Here is a 17,819-nt window from a genome sequence, read left to right as displayed (position 1 = left end):
AAGAGAAGAGAAGAGAAGAGAAGAGAAGAGAAGAGAAGAGAAGAGAAAAAAGAAAAAGGAAAAGAAACAGGGGAGAGTAACCACAAAAGAAAAGATGTAACAGTCACATTAGCTAACAAACAGGATCCAACTCACTGACAGCTTTTGGTTGACTTAAAACAACTTTTCCCAGAAGACATTTTATTTACCAAATGCTACCACTTACAGGGCTTTTCTAAGGAAATACTCTGAGGACTTGCATAAAGTGAGAAATAGTTTTCCTCCAGTGTATCTACAGGTTATGCCACCGGTCACGGTTCTGTGACCTGAGATAGCTTTGATAGCTCGGAGAAAAGCCATTCCTGTTTGCTGCCAAAAAGCTCAGATACCGCGTTTCTCAATGGACATCCGCAGAGCTGCATCGCTTTGTGCTGAGCTGAAACTCGCCATTCACGGGGGAATTCTGAAAATTATGCTGAACATTATGCAAATTGTTCTGGGCACATTTTCCTCCCAACTAAGGAAGGCTTACATAACAAACACTATGCTGTTTTCTAGATTAGCAATACTGCCCACAGACTTAATAGTGTGTGACAGAAGAAACAAATTGCAAAAATTCACACCGACAAACAAATCCAAACTTCCCCTCCAGAGCTGAAGACCATCACAAACCATACCACCTTGCAGCAAGTAAAAGACACATTTTCGTGACCTTGCCTTCTTCCACAACACACAGATCGAAGCACAGGGAGAGCATACAGGAGCCAACATGTGACAGCCATTGGTCACATTGCTTAATGCCATGGAAAGACAGCACTGAGATGCAACCATGAGGTGTGCAGAAGAATCTGCATAAAATAAATTTGTTACGCTCACCCTACGCTCTATATTTGTATGCTAGAGTGCCTGGCTGAGAAGCACTCTGAGCATCCAGCTTCTCAGTACTTTTGCATGAATGACACTATATAAAGAGGTACTGTATTTACTAGCTGAATAAACAATAGGTTTTGCTTTCACTCAAGTATTATGACTTCAGCTCATTTTATTTATATGTCAGTAGTTCAGAATGTGCAGTAGACCAGGCACATCATCACTGTTCACCTTTGTCAAAGAAGGGGCCAGAAACATCCACGTTGTTATATCTCTAGAACAGCTATAACTCATCCCTGTAACCTTTGGAGGATACGCTACAATCCATTTTGTGTTAGTAACACTACAGCAACCTATTTATTTTTAAGTTCATGAAAAAAATGCACCTATTTTCAGTGTCCCCTGGTGTGCACACAACCCAAAAAGTGACAAGTTGACAGAGCTGGTACAAAAAGACTGGCTGCCCAGCCATTAGCCTCCTATAGCAAAAGCTCGAGGGAAAAATAAAAAAAATAAAAAAAAAATCACTGACTTCAGCATCGTCCCTGCCATTAGATGGCACGCTGAATGTTGTCACATCACTGGAAGAGGGGATACGCATGGCCCCTACCTAAGGGTCTCTGATGAACACGTTGCAAGCTCATATTCAAAGGCGGTCATGAGTACAGAGCATTACAGTTCCTGGACATGTTGGGAGAGGACCCAGAGAGAACTTTCAGGGAAAAACAGTCCACAAGCATGTAAGATGTTAAGCACCCAGGTAGGAAGCTATCCAAACATAGACTAGTGTTTATGCAGCTCTCTTGATCCAGTGGGTTGGCGCAGATCATGTTAACTAAACCATGTGCACTTGCCTGAATCTGGGTCTTAGAGTCCATAAGGAGCAAAGTCAGTGAGAATCTTTCCAGTTACTTCCAGTGCCCCTTCAATATCAACACTTCCAAGTTCAAGATCAGCCCATTAACTACAGACCTTAGTGTTTGTAATGCCCCTAATTGTGGGTTTGAGATCTTTACTGTGGGGGTGAAAATCACCTAAAACATTTTTATAATCTTAAAAACCTTCCAGTGAGGTGAGGGATATTCAGGCATGTGGCCAAAACAGTAAAACCTTGAATATTATACCATATGTACCAAAGGGTACCTTGGCTGCACTCAAAATAATAACTAGAGAGCTTTGTCACTTTTAACATAACGTAACCTATTAACTTTCATCACTGTTCTGGGCAGGTAACAAGTACACAGGATATAACTGAAGAAATAAATATTGACACACGTTGCTGTTAAAACACTGATTGAAAACTGCAGACCAGAGCATCAGAGCATAGCAGGGGCTCTTCATTCCCAAGATCTCCCTTGCACTTCTGATGTAAATTTTCCGTCCCAAGGCTGCCTTTAATGTACACGAGGTTTGTGTACGTGTATATTATATATATAAAAATAAGCACGCTCACAGAATAATGAGCCCTGAGAAATACACTCTTTCAGCACTCTCGTGGGAGCGTGAGGCTGCTGAACGCAGCTGTTTTCATGATTCACATCTCAAACTACGCTCTATGTGCCTGGCCAGGTGAAACTGCCAGGTACGCAAGGGCAGATTGTAAATCTGCTTAGTTGTTTCCTTCTGGCAAACTGCCCCCTCTTCTTTTACCTGTACTCAGGACTGGTTAAGCACCAAGCACTTTTCGAGACTGAAGACTGGGAACTACATGTCATTCCTCCTACCTATAAATAACACCAGTCAATAAAATAAAGGCAAATAAAGGTAGTAAATGATATTTATTTCTAGTCTTATTTTATCCAGTACACATTTCTCTCAGAATTTTTGATGTGCTCCTCTAGCCAGGGCTGTCTGTGCCAGCGCAACAACTGCAGCCTCCCTCCCACCCCCCTCCATCCAGCTCATTATCCAGTGTCTGACAGAAGCGAGCACCAGCTGCTCTACAAAAAGGCACATGAAACACTTCAGCAAGACATTATAAAATCACCTGTCTATAAGGAAGAGGGTTTTTTTCCAGTCACCATTACCAAAAGATTGATACAAACTTTTAATTAAAAGGTCGGCAGTTCTTCTGAACTCCTGATACTTGTAAAAATGAAAACCATGACCACATCTGGATACCCTATTTCCATTCAAACACCCAATGAGTCACTGCTAACGGGGCCAAACTTTTACTGCTGACCCTTTTCCTTAACATTTCCTATTTGTCAGGCATCTCTGAGGCCCTACAGCCAGTTGGCAGAAACAGGGACATCAGCAGTTTGGGACTTGCAGATTCTGGGGCTTTATCACCATGGTACTTCATGACATGGAGTTTCACAGGTAACTGCAGGCACACAGAGTATTAGTGAATTTATTAACAAATACCAACAAAGAATGCCTGCATACACTGCATTATTTCTTTGGCAGCTCGCAGCTATCCTCAGCATGATTTAATGACAAAGCAGACAAAAAATCTCTCATTAGTCAAGTGCAAAATTCATAAGCATAATCTACCTTTGGAAGCTTCTGTGCCAAGTGGATTTTCCAAGATGTCTGTCATATCTTGGTTCCAAGCATCCTTCACAGCAGACTTAGACACCTTCCTGTTGTTCAGGCTTTGCTGTGGTCGGAAGTTATTCCTCAGGTACTCCACAGACTTGACATGGTCTTGTTGCTCAGTGGTGAATATGGAATAGAAAGCCTCCAGCTGACCACAGCCATCATGGCAGGGAAGAGAAAGGACATTAATTAGAAAACAATGTGGTGAAATCCGGGTGGCTGATAAGAAAGTAAAATGGCAGGAAGTGTTGATGCCAAGACTGATAAACCATGTGGGAAGTCGGGCTGCCCACTGAAATCACTGCCAACCGTCTTATCTCAGCACAGGGCTTATCCTGCCCAGCAGAAGAGAAGACCTTCGAGCAACTCACTGTTGTCTGTCATGGGCAAGGAAATGTTTGCCCTTTAGACCCTCTGTCTGGACGGATTTCATGTGTGACAGCCATGCCAAACCCTCCTCATTGCTGGCACCGTTTTATTTCATACTATCATGCCAAAAAATGTTTCCACCCCAAGAGCCCTCTCCAGGAGAGGGTGACGTTACCTTAGCTCTGAATCACGATGCCTAGCTGCCAGGCTGAGTGAGCTCCGTGGCCAGCTCTTGCAGCACTGTTGCACAGAGGTCACTGCAGTTGTCCCAGCGTTATGGGGCCGGCACCCAAACCCCCGAGCTGACTTGCCCGGGAGCAGGTCAGTAGCAGAGCAGCACAAGCTGAGGGCTCCCAGCTCCAAGCAACCTGACCTCCCTACCAGCCTCTGCTCCCTCTGATACCTAACTACAGGGTAAGAAAAAGTAACAAAAATGGTCACAGTTTGCACATATTCCTCTGGGAATAAGTTTCCTCAGTTGTATTCAGATCTGAGCTATTTTTAATAAAACGTATTAACCTGTGAGAAAGAACTGTAATTGGAAAACTTTTCCGTTAGTTTGTATCTCAGCATTTCCTAGAAGGAAATTTCTAGCAAACTAAGGTGAAAATATTTTCAGCTAATGTTGTTCTCACAGCTATCAAGGTCAGCGTAGCATTTACTAATAGCTTGTTATCGTTCAGGTCAAGAACTAGAATCAGTTATGTCGCTGCTGGAAAGGTTGAGGAAGACACAGCAAAGAAGGACTCACTGCTGATATTGTTTACATTAATTACATATATTGATAGTATGGATTTGAGGAATACAGAATCTGGCCCATCACTTTAAAAAGGGACTTACACAACACTTACAGTTTAATAGGTCACTTTGAAAGCTACGTTCTTTTCATTAAGTGCATCTGCTCTAAAAGCTATGGAAATGAATGCGAGTCCGGAAACTTGCAACTGGGAAAAATTATCATTGTAGCCTTAGCTGATAGTGCTGATAACAATAATCAAAGGAAGCTGCAACAGAGCAGCTAAGCATCCTCCGCTGAACCAAGAGACACTTGCTATCGATATTTAATTTCCCTTCAAACCAGTAAACAGAAACTCCCTTCTGCTGCTGCCATCCAGCTTGCCTGTTCTGCTAGGCCTGACGATTCCTGTTACTGGGCTGAAATTGGTAAAACTTCTCCAACCCCCAAGGCAAGAGAAAGTCAATTTGTACACTTCTCATTTCAAAAGTCAGTCTCCCTGGAGCGGGGAGGTGTGCTGGGCTGGCTAATGGGGAAACGTATGGGAACATTATCACTGTGAGCAGCACATGGACAACAGGAGGGAGAAGGGATGGACCTCGCAGTGCAGATCCTGAGTTTGCAGATCTGCACTCAAACACAAAGACAAGGGAACTGGGTCTCATGACCAGAAATCACTTCCAAGGTAACAGCACAACCCAGGCTTGTACGTTTTCAGTAGCAGCCTCCCCTTCTCCCTACTCTTACTGTACAAGCAGGAAACTGATGCAGAGCGAGGGGAGGCGAGCAGCAGGGAGGGCTGACAGCTGGCAACTGGTTCCCGTCACAGGCAGGGAACCCAGGTGCTGCTTCCAGCCTTGTGTGCACTGATGGCGGGATTTGGATTGGACTTTTTCTGCATCTTAGATGAATGCCCTATTCCCTGGTTCTCAGCTGCAATCTTCTCTCTGATTCTTCAGAGAAAGATCTTGAAAACTGTTTCCTAATTAGCATAAGGCAGTCAGAAGCAATGATAGGCTTAAAAAAAAAGTGGGTAAAGGGACTATCATCTTACACTTTTACAGTATATAATCTTTACAACTCTGTAAATATTTACATACCTTTTTCCCTTCATGCTCTAGAACCAGTTTTGATGAAGCCAACTAACAGGCCTTAAAGTTATTCCATTGAAGTTCGTGAACTGGGTACCAACTGCTCCTTATCAAGTCTAGTCTCTAAGCTTACACTTCCATGACATTAATTGAATTTTTAAACTTTCAGTGGGAACTTTTAAAATATTTTCTTCTGCTACTATTTTCTTGTGCTACCTTGGGGAGGGATAATTGCATTTTAACAATTGCCAATTCAAATATGATTTTTAACCTTCCCCTTTTTATGTGTTGAAGTATATATAAGTCATTTTGACTTCATTTTTACTATAAAAATATTATCTACCACAAATGAGAAATTAATTGATCTATAGCTGGCAGGAAAAATAGAAGAGTCACAGTCAAGGAGCCACATTCATGCACTTCAAGGAGTACAAGAGCTCCTGTTCAGAAGAACAAATGAAAAGCTGCTTTAAGACTGTTGTAGATAGAGAGAAACCTGATCTAAAATTCCAAGTCATGTAATTACAAACCATTAAAGCCTGATGCGCCTGGTTTTCTAAGGGCTGGATATATAAATGGCAATTAAAAATACTAAAACTGTTATAAGCACAATGAGATACTCTGAGGTATGCATTATGAGAGATAATGCCATGCTTTGGGTCATTGAATGCACTTAGCTTGACAATGCATCTGCAGGGTGACACGGCTTGTCCTGTTTTGTTGTCTAATTATCGAGAGAGATGATGATGATGGAGCACTGAGAATAAAATAGAGAAGCCTCCACAAATGGACCACTTCAGTACTGTCCTTTATACAGCAAGGTATTTTGCACAAAAGCAAGGATTTAATTGGAACAGCAACAAAGCTTAAACAATATCACTTTCCTCCTCTGGGATTACAGACTGCTTCATGGGGTTTGTGATAAAGAAGGTTAAACTGTGGCAATGGATTATACTGCACTGTTTCTGTTAGAGGAACAAATAATAATCATAGCAATGGCAGGGTGGCAGGCTCTTAAAATACACCCATCTAGAACTGCCAAGGGGAAGAATACTATTATTTATTCCACATGTGTTGTAGTATCAATGAAAGTCTGTCTACACACAGAATACCCAGCTCTTCAACCACACACACATTCATAAAGCAGCACAATGCCAAATTTTAAAGGCTTGGCTTGGCACAGTTACTGCTCTACAGCACAGGAAAGAAGCTCTGCCAGGATAAAGTACCTTTATACCACAATAGTGATAGCCATAATTGGTATTTAGCAGTTCATTTGCATTTGTTAAAACAGAAAAAGAAGAAAAAAGTCCATGACCCACTCGATGCGTATACAGGGTGGTATGCAGGGTATAAAACTGAGTGTGGGTCAGGCCTCACAGCCACCCAGTAGTAAACAGTAAAGTTATTGATGTAGTGAAAAGCTACAAGGGCTTGCAAATATCCTGCAGGCAAGGACAGAATTCAAAATGATCTTGACAATCAGAGAAACGGCCTGAAAAAAACAAAGGGTCCGATTCAACCGCGACCATGTGCAAAAAGTCCCACGCTTCGGCCAGAATCGTCGCCTGCACGAACACATGATGTTCAGCACTGCTAGAGAGTGCTCTGGAGAGAGCAACTAGCAAAAGGGTTCCTGCTGGCCACCAGCTGAACACAGGTAATATAACATCGTGATTTTGTGAAAAAGGTGAAGTAATACCAGCACAGGTGGCTCGACACATGCATCCTGCCATGTCCCTCAGCCTCAGGGGAGCCCAGCTGAAAGTGCTGAGACCTGAGCATTTGAACAAAGCACTTCAAAAAAACATGAAAGGGTCTACAGGAGAAGCAAGGGGATCTAGAAAACATGGAAACAAGCCTGGAGTGGGGACACAGCAATCACCTTCCGCCCTTTTGAAAACCTTGAGAACCAACATCTGTCAGTCACGACCACCCTGTGAACTCCTCACTTGGGGTTTTACAGAGTTAGTGTATTTAAGAACTTTGCTTTGGTAGCTCAAGACAGATGAATAAAGGAAAAACTAATTTCAGCAGGATGCTTTTCTAAAGATGACAATCTTAAAATGTCAAAAACACTCTTAACTGGTAAACATTTGACTGTGTTTATCCATTACTTTATTGGGAGCATTCTTCTCCAGACAAATCCCAGACATTGCATCTATTTGCATTAAAAGCTGCTATGTGCTAATTTTAAAGATTTGTGTACCAGCTCTCTAAGCACATAATGGCAGCTTTACTATGTTACAAAAACAGTTAACCATGGAGAATTAATGGAAACACGTCTTTTCTAATGTAATCAGTTTAAATTACTAAATCTGAGCAGAACTGAAATCACTCACTTTACTTTGAAAATAAAGTTTCAATTAACAAGAATAAAAGGGAACTCCATGTAAATATTTACACCACAGCTTAATTTAATCTTAACAAAAACAATACCAAATAAATCATTGAAAGGAAACTAGGTTTCATGTTGTACTGTCTTCTTAAGACCGATGGCTCTTGCTCAGAAACAATATTACTGAAGAAAAAAATCACCAACACTTCCTTTTTTGTCAACAGAAACTTTTTTGTTCTCAAAATTAAAACACTGGGTTTTGAAAACACCGTCTGAAAGACAGCAAATCAAGAGATTTCACGGACAAAGTAAACACACCTGATGGTAAGAAATGGGAACAGGCTTCCGAAAAACAATCCACTCCACGATCTCGCTGCACGGAGGAGTCGTCAGGGAACCTGCGTAGCGGTAGTAACTCCCCAGCGATGCCGGCAGAAGGTCCCTCAGCACAAAGGGATCCAGAAAGGTCTCTTTCTCTGCGGGGGAAGATTGACAAGTAAAATTACACTTTTTTTTTTTTTTACGTGTCTTTAAAACAGACATCACATTGATAGGCAGCCTAGCAAGGTGTAATGGCAACAACATATTTTATCATATATATATAATGAAGGATGGAAACACCCTATCAGGAGGTCTCTGTAAGAGCTGATGTGTTGCTTATTATAAGAGCAGCCAAAATGCTAGTCAGTCCTATACTGCTCCTATTTAGAAGGCGTGCAGGTGTGAAATGCCCTTGTTATCCCACTGCTTTATGCTAGCACAGAAATAACACCGCATTCAGTGGCTTCAGCACTCAGTAAATTGCTCTTCGGCTTGATGGCAGTGAGTGTTTGTCAGAGCCTCGAGGGAACAAAGCTTGGTCCCAGCGGTCCCACTCGTTGCTGACTGACCAAAGAGCACCGGGTTGTGTGCCCATCCCGCCCCCACCAGCCGGGAAAATGGGTGCAGGAATGCAGTCAATCCCTCTGTGGGCTGCCAAGATGGCCAAGGCAGTGGCCAAGTGGCCAAGGCAGTGGCCAGCCAAAAATGTCTCCAGGAGCTGCCAGGGTTGAACCGAGGGGAAGGGCAGCACAGCAGCAGAGCATCTCTAAAGCCGAGCTCCAGCTCAACGCAGTGCTTGGAGCAGCATCCAGATGGTGCCCGTATGGGATTGCCTGCACCCAACCACACAGGCAATGCCGGGGCTGCTGCTGGATGCAGTCGGCACAGCACCACAAACATGTATCAGAGGTCAAAATGCTCTTCTCCCTCATTCAAGAAACTCCTTTCTGTGGTCCAGCATGCTGGGGGATGAAGTCTTTCCTCCGAGAAGGCTCCTTGCACAGCCTGAAATGCAAACCTACGCACTGAAAGCCGTTAGCTTCAAGTAACAGTGACAAGCTGGTAATATTTAACACTGTGAAGAAAAATAAATAAATGAAAGGAGGAAACAGCTGCAGGCAAGACAATTTCCCTGCCATCCCTGAGTATTTATCCTCTGCAATTTATGTTGACTCACAGGCCGAAGCTGCCTCTCAATCTGTGCAAAGGTGCTCACTGCCTCAGGGCATGCTGACACGCGAAGCTCTTCCATACATCACAATTCCTCACTTTCTATACTCTTCGTGCTTCAAACAGAAGTCTACCTTCAGGTAGCAGGAACTCTTCTCTCTCTGTCTCGCCAGAGCTGCTAAGCAAGTCTGTTCCCCCACCACAGGGTGGGGAAGAGGGCAGGTTGATGACCAGCACACACACCGTCACCAAGTCAGAAGGAAATTAATATGGGTGAGGTCTGCAGAATCCACTTCCACAGATCCCAGAGTTTTCTAGAAGTCTCGATAAAATCAAGAGGTTTGCCTATAGCTCTGAACAGCAGCGTGGTAAGCAAGGGAATTGTTTTCCTCCACTGCTGCTGCAAGGTACAAATATGTGATGCTCTCCAGACGTCTTCTGTTCTTCTGCACATTATCGGCAGGTGTGGAAAGTTTTTGTAGCCTTCGGTGTTCCAAAATATGAGTAATTCTATTAAAGTCAAAGCACGCCACTTGCAACAGAATGCTGTACTTTCTTCATTAACAATTTCTCTCCTTCTAATCCAAGCAGGTATGAAGGGCTTCCCAACCCACAAGAACGAAACAAAGAATAAAACACATCTTCTCTTCATAGCCTATCTTCAGAAAAAAAGTGTGCTTAGATAATAAATAGTAAAATATATATGATTGGCCAAAGTTCAAAGAGAACTAATCAAGAAATCATAATCACAGCAAAAGGTCGGATCTAATTTGATTTCCAATTAAAAACTCATTGGCTTATTTTTATACAGGAAAAATTGGTTAGAAAAACTGCAAACGCAGTCAGAGGAGTTGATTTTGAAATTTAGCAGGCATGCAGCTCCAGAGCAAAACGACGTGTTTCTATTTAAGAAACTCTCCCTCTGTGGAAGTTGAGCACAGAGTGGACTGCTATGAATCTAAAAGAGTATTTGAACATGCAAACATCCTCTTCGCGTTAACAGCCGATGACAATAAATGAAATAAATGGGAGGTACAGGACATTTTGAAAAGAGCTTTCCCCTTGTATCCATTTTTATTGAAACATTTATGAAATAAGGCTTCAGTTACAATTAATTTAGCTATTTTTAACTTTTATAACCTTTTATTTAGAATGATGGAAACACTTAAGATGCTGGCCAAACATTCCCCGGAAATCCTAGAATACAGAGTATCCCTTTATCAAGGAATGACAGGAGAAAGAAGCTCATTTTACACTTTCAAGGATTTTTGTGCCATATGCTGACAATATTATATTTTAATAATTAATTGTTCATCAAAGGAAAAGATGAAGAACAGGGATGCTAAATTCAAAGTTATTCAAATTGCGAAAATGAATAATGCATGACTTTGATATTAAACACACACTGTATTAAGTAGTCTACATTTCATCCAACTCTGTCTTTCATTTTTAAACATTCTGAACTACAATATGAATAATCAACCAAGGGAAGCTTATTTAGACAGAGAAATACCTTATTTGAATGCAAACTGGAAATATCCGACTACGATTAAATTTTGGTTATCAGTTAGGAAGGTTTCTTTCCTAAGTGTTTGGAAAGTCATAGTCAGCTATGAAAGAGACTGTTTCTTGAGGAAAAAGTAGCTTTGCTAATACACAGTTTAAGTAGGACAGGGTGTACTCTATCTAATTTTTCATGGCTACAAGCAATGCTGTAAGTTTTTGTTAATGAATTCCAAAGATTAAAATAAAAAATTACCTATAATTGGATTAAAATGACTATTAAAATAGATGATAATCAATTGATTATGGTTTAATAACCTAGTACTTTTGAAAAAGGATTATTCATTTATATCACTTCCATCTAGATGCACGGTGCAGTTTTAGCAACTGGAGTCACAAACAGCTTCGTGAAAAGCTTAAAGGAAAAGTGACTTAGAAATTCAGGAGTCTATCTCCAATATATCCCTTCAATATCATCTAGAAACAGTAAGTGACATGAAATTATGTTCCTAAGAGCTTGAGACAATTTTGAAAATAGGATTTGAAAATCAAGTCACTTAAAATTTCATCCTTAAATCGCTTATTATTGGTGGTGTATCTATAAAAAGAATCATTTGCAAGCTAAGCAACTGCATTCACTGAATACAGAAGAAATATTTTGTGTATGTATATGTGTACGTGTGTGTGTGTATTCACACTGACATTCCTACTAAACTGTAAAGAGCAAAGCTGGAAAAAATATCAAACCTTTCTTCCCTGTCTCCCAAAGCCAGCTCCTATTTCCCGTTTTCCCTGCTTGGGACTGGGACAAGTTTTGCCCAGAAGACTCGGGACGGACCGAGCAGGATGAGGAGTTTACAGGAGGGAGAAACCAGACAAGGCAGGGAACTACATGATCTTCTGTGTGAGAATGAAAACCAAAATAAAAAATAACAAGAGAACATTTGCTGACAGGTACTAAGAAGAGAACTGGCAGACAAAAGCAATAAAACATCAGTGATAACATCTGTGTTGACCTGCAAATACCTGTGAACCACTGCAATGAATGCTGCAAAAACCACCCGTGAGCCACCTACTCATTCTTACGTGTGAACCAGCCTCACACCTGCGCGGGCTCTTCTGCTGCTCCTTGTCCTACTTTATCGGCGCCACAGCGCAGCCGTGCACCCAAGCAGAAAGATCAACAAGCAGGAAATCGGAGCCACAGAGATCAGGACCCTAGTGACAGACCTCGAACCACAGAGCATTCCTCTGAGAAAGCAACAAGGTAAGCATTGCTGTGGCTGCCACGTCCAGGTAATGTGGACAAGAACAGCACCTGGGACGTCTGCCGAGATGCCCCTCTAATGCTGTACGGCCAATTTTATTGACAGTCAGCAAACAGGGATCCTTTGCTTACAGCACCGAGGCTCGTAGAAACGCATTCACTCCAATATTTCCACAGGAAAAATCATCAAGCGCCACAGATTCATTGTTGACAATTAAGACAATGAATGTGACATTTAAACTCCTGAGTATTCCCCGGCATAAAAGGACAATATGGTATTTTAACTTGCACTCACAAAAAGGAATTAACAGTCAGCTGGTAACGTATCTGACTTTCTGACACAACAGTCGTGTCTACCTCTTAGTCTTTGTCCCTGAATAGCAATGAAACTGAAACAAGTACACATGGGCAGACCACACATTCTGGTTCCAGATTTGCCTGCAAACCAACAGAAAAACTTACATTCCTACCAATAGAGTAGGAAAGATATTTATGTGACACGTGCAAACTCTCTTTTGCCAATTTAGGTGCAGGAACAGAACACAAAAATGTAGGACTAAGCAACCTATGATAATACCTGGATGGCCGAGTACCTGTTTCAACAGCATCAGGTGTAGCCCCCCAAATTATTTTGGTTTACTAGACAAACAAAACCTTTTTTTTTTCTTTTTTTTTTTCTTTTTTTTTAATCTGCCAGTAACGCTCAGTATATTCTTTGTCTGGGCTGGTAAATCTCCCCTCTGCTTTGCACAGAACCAAGGGCCATTCTTTGCGTAACCCAACCCAAAGTGACAGCAATCACAGGCACACTTTAAGGAGCTGACCTATTTACACTCTGTATTTGTTAAAGCATCACCACATGTGAGCTGATACCGAGCTGTGTACAATAGTTTTCCCAGCAGAGGAAAAATCAGATCTTGAAACAGATACTGGTGGCAGATCTCCACCAAGTACTGCAGTTTTCAGAAGTTGATGCCAACAAATATTATATTGCAAGAGCTATCAGTTGGATATTTCGACTTCAAGGACTGGCTTGCTAAAAATAAATTCTCTGAAATGCTGGAAGAAGATAGCCCTGAATTTTAACCGAATCACTGTGGAATAGGAGGGTTCTTGAGATATTCAGGTAAACAGCATCACAGCTATCTGTGATCAAACCCGTTTTCAAATCTAACAGGAACTTGGATCGGAGATCACAAGAAAATAACTATATGCCAAGTCCATTTATATCTCATGGAATGCTCTGGACTTTCATCGTGATTTTCTGTAAGAAAACAGGAACTTGGCTGCACTGAAAACAATATCTTAAAATGAGCTTATTTCCAAAATTAACGTATGTGCAATGCCTGATAGGTGGAAACGTTACCCAGCTACACTTTGAATAACTGAAATCTGCAATACCAATATGAAGAGCTTTGAAAGTCTCCCAAATTTGTTAAACAATGTTACTGCCAATTTCATTTTCACGATGAGCCAAGTCATTCTAAAGCTTCTGCATTCAAACATTAAAAAACAAACACACAAAAATAATCAAAAGGACACCATGCCACACACCCACTGAGCCAGAACTTCCAAGATAAAGCAGGCTGCACACCAGAGACAGGGACCAGACACGCTGTGGTGATGCTAAAGATGAGATTACAAACATTCTATGTTACTTTAACTGAAGAGATCTTCAAATGAGTACTTGCTGCATAAATCCACTATGAAGAGCAGTTTCTGACAGACCTCTGGACCCAGTCTAATTCTCGTCACTTACTGTACAACTATTACTCTCATTTTTATTTTTTTAAAGACCACATCCTCTGCTGAACAATGCAAAGAACCATAGCGCAGCGTGGCAGAGAGGAGGGGGATGAGAAAAACAGCCTGTACTCAGGGAGCCTGCAATCTCACTTAACCTGAGACAACTGGTGAGTGGTACAAAGAAGAGAGGAAAGAAAAAAAAGGAAACTCTTCCATGGAGGAAAAAACAAACAAACAAAAACAACAACTACAACAACAACAAAAAACAACCTGAACATTTCCATGGCATGTGCCAGTGTCAGGCTTAATTTTTCTCCTTCCCTCTATTAAAAGAGTTTAAGAGGAAAAGGTTTAGCTAGGGAGGATGAGTCTGAAGTCTACAAGGAATTAAAAAATAAAATAAAATTGGAACCTTTAATGCTTAATTAGTGCTGATGCAGGGCTTTGGCATAATGGCTTGCTGCCATTCTGGACTGCGATGAGACTTCTCCAGGTTTCACAAAATCTATCCCAAGGCAGAGGTACACATGAAGTCAAGGTGAGAGGGGACATGGAAACTAAGAAATACAGAGTAGGCACCACTGACTGGAGGAAAAAGAAACCGAGAGGAGACCTTCAGAGGGGCAGAGGATCCCTGGAGCAAGCTGAACCCTAGCACAGGCAGGGTGAAGTGAGGCAGAGGTGGCCAGAGGAGCATGTCCTTTACACATCCTCCAGTGGAGCCACAGCACAACTGAACCTTCTCAGACTTCGACGCCCTTCTCTTCTCAGCAAATTGCCTCAAAACCCACCAGCAAAGCGCACAACTCCTCCCCGTCCCCCATGCTTTGCTCACATTCATCATCAACCTCAATTCAGCCACATCTTAAATTTTCAGTTCTTATTGCTGCAATCTTCTTTTTGTTAGCTTGACTTAGTTTTTCTGTGCAGCGTATTATTTATATGTCAGCTTGCTGGTCCGTTCTCAGCCATGACCAGCACTGCTTTCCACAGAGCAGACAGGTGAAGGACCAGAGATTTCTAAGACTTCCATCATTTATTCTTTTAAATGATCCAGACCCCTGCGGCTATGCACAGAGCTGCCCTATATAAAGGTGTGAACTTATCACCTCTTCTCTCATCTTCATTTCCCACTTCCCTCCTCCTCGCCTTTGCTCCACAGCGACCGTGTCCTGGCCCCTTTCACACGGCTACTCTGACTGTGAACACAAGAACAGATCAGAAACAAAAGAATATACCCAGATCATCCTAGAGGGAAAAAAAAAAAACACAAACCACTCTTCCACATTTCGTTCTCAGTTCAACACATCGCGCTGCTCTTCCTTTGATGGGCTTCCTTGTTCCAAATTGGGTTTCTGCTTTCTTCAAAGTTTTGCTTTAAAAGACAAAGTCCCACGGCAGCATGCCTCACCCTCACCCCTCTCCCCTGCCTTTCTTCTCTGCAACCCCTGATATTTGGTGCAGAAAGCAAGCAGCTTGTCAGGTGGCATTATGGTTAAAGTTAAAAACAAAAGAAAAAACCTGTCATGCTGCTAATGGTGTTTTCTTGTTATTTTGCCTTCTGGTGTGATAGATCCACAGGGTAACTAACACTGTCTGGATTGCTTCCTTTTTAGTGCTGATTTATTTTAACAGGTTATTCACTGCCTTTTGCCTAGGACAACTGGAGAGACGTGTAACATTTTTATTCGCTCCTTTTTTGTTGCTAAAGCAATTGTTCCCGCTGTATTTCGGTATGGTCTCCCCAGCAGCCCCTGAAACTTTGGTGGTCACCACCAACACGCCTCAGCACCTCTTGCCCACCTTGAGGGAAACCCAAGATCTCACTCTGCCCCATGCTGCGCTTAAGTTAAGGCACTTCAATGATTCAAAGGCAGAGGAAAAAAAAACCAACAAGAATGTTGCCAAACTCCCTTTTAAATAAACAAAGGCATCCCTCTATCCAGCACCCCACCCCACGCTCTCAAACAAGCAACAGATGCCATCGATTCACTTTGTACCTACGCTTTTGATCTGGCTGCACCTTGATTTTCACTGCTTGCTTTTGACAAGGAAGGGAATAAGAGCCCCATCTCTGTGACATTAATAGAGGCTCTTCTGCCACGGTAATTTATTTGTGCTTCGCTAATAACTTTCTGCTGATCTGTGTAGGTTCTTGTGACAGTCACAGAGAACAGGACAAGTGACAAAACATCGTTTCCATCACTGTGAAAGGTTTTCCACGAGCCTGGGGTAGCAAGGGCTCCTGCTCCTCTGATAACTCATTGCCTGTGGGGTGAAAAAGGACCGAGCAGAGCACCTGAGCCCAGCCCAGGCTGGGAGAAGCAAACGCTGCACAGCCCCCAGCACCAGGCGCTGCCTTCAGGACTGAAATTAGGGAAGGAAACACCTTTTAGTGCTTTTCAGGCAGCTGGTAACAAGGAAAAACCATCTCTAAGAGGCTTACGCACAAAATGGTACTAAAAGGGGTGAGCCAAAGACGGTGGAGGTGAAGAAAAGCAATGTTTCTGTGTAATAGCTCCACCCTGTTAGGTGCTCCTCTGAGATCTTGCTGAAGCACAAGACAGACAAAAGCTTTTGTGGCCATTTTAATGCAAATCAACTGTGTAAGACATAACCTGGCATTTCACGTCTCTTCAGTTCCCTCAGGGGTACAATTGCCCTCCCTGAAGCCCTTGGAGCCTGCTCAGTCCTTGCACAACCGTAGCTTTGTCCTGCCCCACGCTCCACAGCATCACGAGGGAGGGCGAGGAGCAGAAAGAGGCTCAGAGCACGCAGGTGAGCACATCAGCAGCAAAACAGAGGCAGAAAAGCCTGTTCTGCAGCACCATTACTAGGCCCCGTGTTGTTGGTTACTCAACCATGCACCTTCAGAGAAGGACGTGCATCATCCCACCAGCACCAGCGCGGCTGGAGGCTCTGCTACCAGCTTCCACGAGAACAGCGTTCGAAGAGGAGCTAAAAAAGACCCCCACTGGTTAGAGCTGAAAGACACCGGCAAGTCGGCATCAGAAAAAGCACATCACGCCCGCCTGTGCTCCATCCCTTCTGCGGAGGGAGGACTGCGTGCTCCCAGCTGTCAGTCTCCAGCGGCTCCGCGGCAGACGCGTGCTCGCCGCGCGCTTCGTGGCAGGGAAAGCAGGAGTGAGAATAGCAGGCACCTCGCTGGCGGGAGGTGTGACAAATCCTTGGCAGAGCACGGAACCGAAAGCAATTTTAAAATCAGCAACAGGCAGCTGACAGCTCTGAAAAGAGCCTCCTCGTCGTTCGTGTGCCTTTACAATGCTCTGCGCAGGCGGCCGCGGGAGTTTGGGAGCAGCGGCGTGACGGGAATGTACTGTTCAGCAGGAAGCTGCGGGGCAAACCCAAAGGCGTTATCGTCGATCCAAACTTCGTCAGGGTGTTTGGGACCTCACTGGTTTCCCTTCCAGCTAAGAAACTTTAAATGGTTGTTCATGTAAAATTAAGCTTAATGTGACATTAAGATTCTAGAAAATTATGCCTGGAGATGAGGAAATAAAGTGAACTCTGAGTAGTAACTAAGCCTGTATTGATTTTTATGCGTACGTTTCTCTGTCATTGTTACTAAGCTGGTGACACTGTGAAGGGCACAATTATTTATGTTCCATCAAATTAGTACGTAATTCAAATCCCTGACAAAATCTCAAGCAAAAATTGCTTTCACTTCTGCAGAAAGTCCTCCTGACGCTTGAATTCTTTGCCTACCCTTAAGAAGTGGACTGTAAAAATATAAGAATTCCATAGAAAAATGAAATGGTATGCAAGAAAAATGAAAAGTGAAATCCCCACTTATCAGTAGCACCCTTACTTGTAACTGAGGGGCGTTCGAGCTGCTGGGCAGCGTGGCTGCTCTGCCCTGCATGGATG

General features: G+C 42.8%; 1 protein-coding gene across 2 annotated transcripts in view; it reads right to left on the bottom strand.

The window, feature by feature from the left end:
• Positions 1 to 17,819, bottom strand: part of PTPRG (protein tyrosine phosphatase receptor type G) — a 400,862-nt gene that overhangs the window by 94,995 nt on the left and 288,048 nt on the right. For both annotated transcript variants that reach the window (XM_035338056.1, XM_035338057.1), the window contains 2 exons: positions 8,243 to 8,400; positions 3,346 to 3,538 (listed from right to left, as the gene is read on the bottom strand). In XM_035338056.1, coding sequence (XP_035193947.1) covers positions 3,346 to 3,538; positions 8,243 to 8,400 — 351 coding nt within the window. The remainder of the gene's footprint in view (positions 1 to 3,345; positions 3,539 to 8,242; positions 8,401 to 17,819) is intronic.

The sequence above is a fragment of the Oxyura jamaicensis genome, chromosome 12, assembly GCF_011077185.1.
Source record: "Oxyura jamaicensis isolate SHBP4307 breed ruddy duck chromosome 12, BPBGC_Ojam_1.0, whole genome shotgun sequence".
In the NCBI taxonomy this organism is placed as follows: Eukaryota; Metazoa; Chordata; class Aves; order Anseriformes; family Anatidae; genus Oxyura; species Oxyura jamaicensis.
Note: the sequence above shows the minus strand (reverse complement) of the source record. Positions and strands in the feature narration are given on the sequence as shown.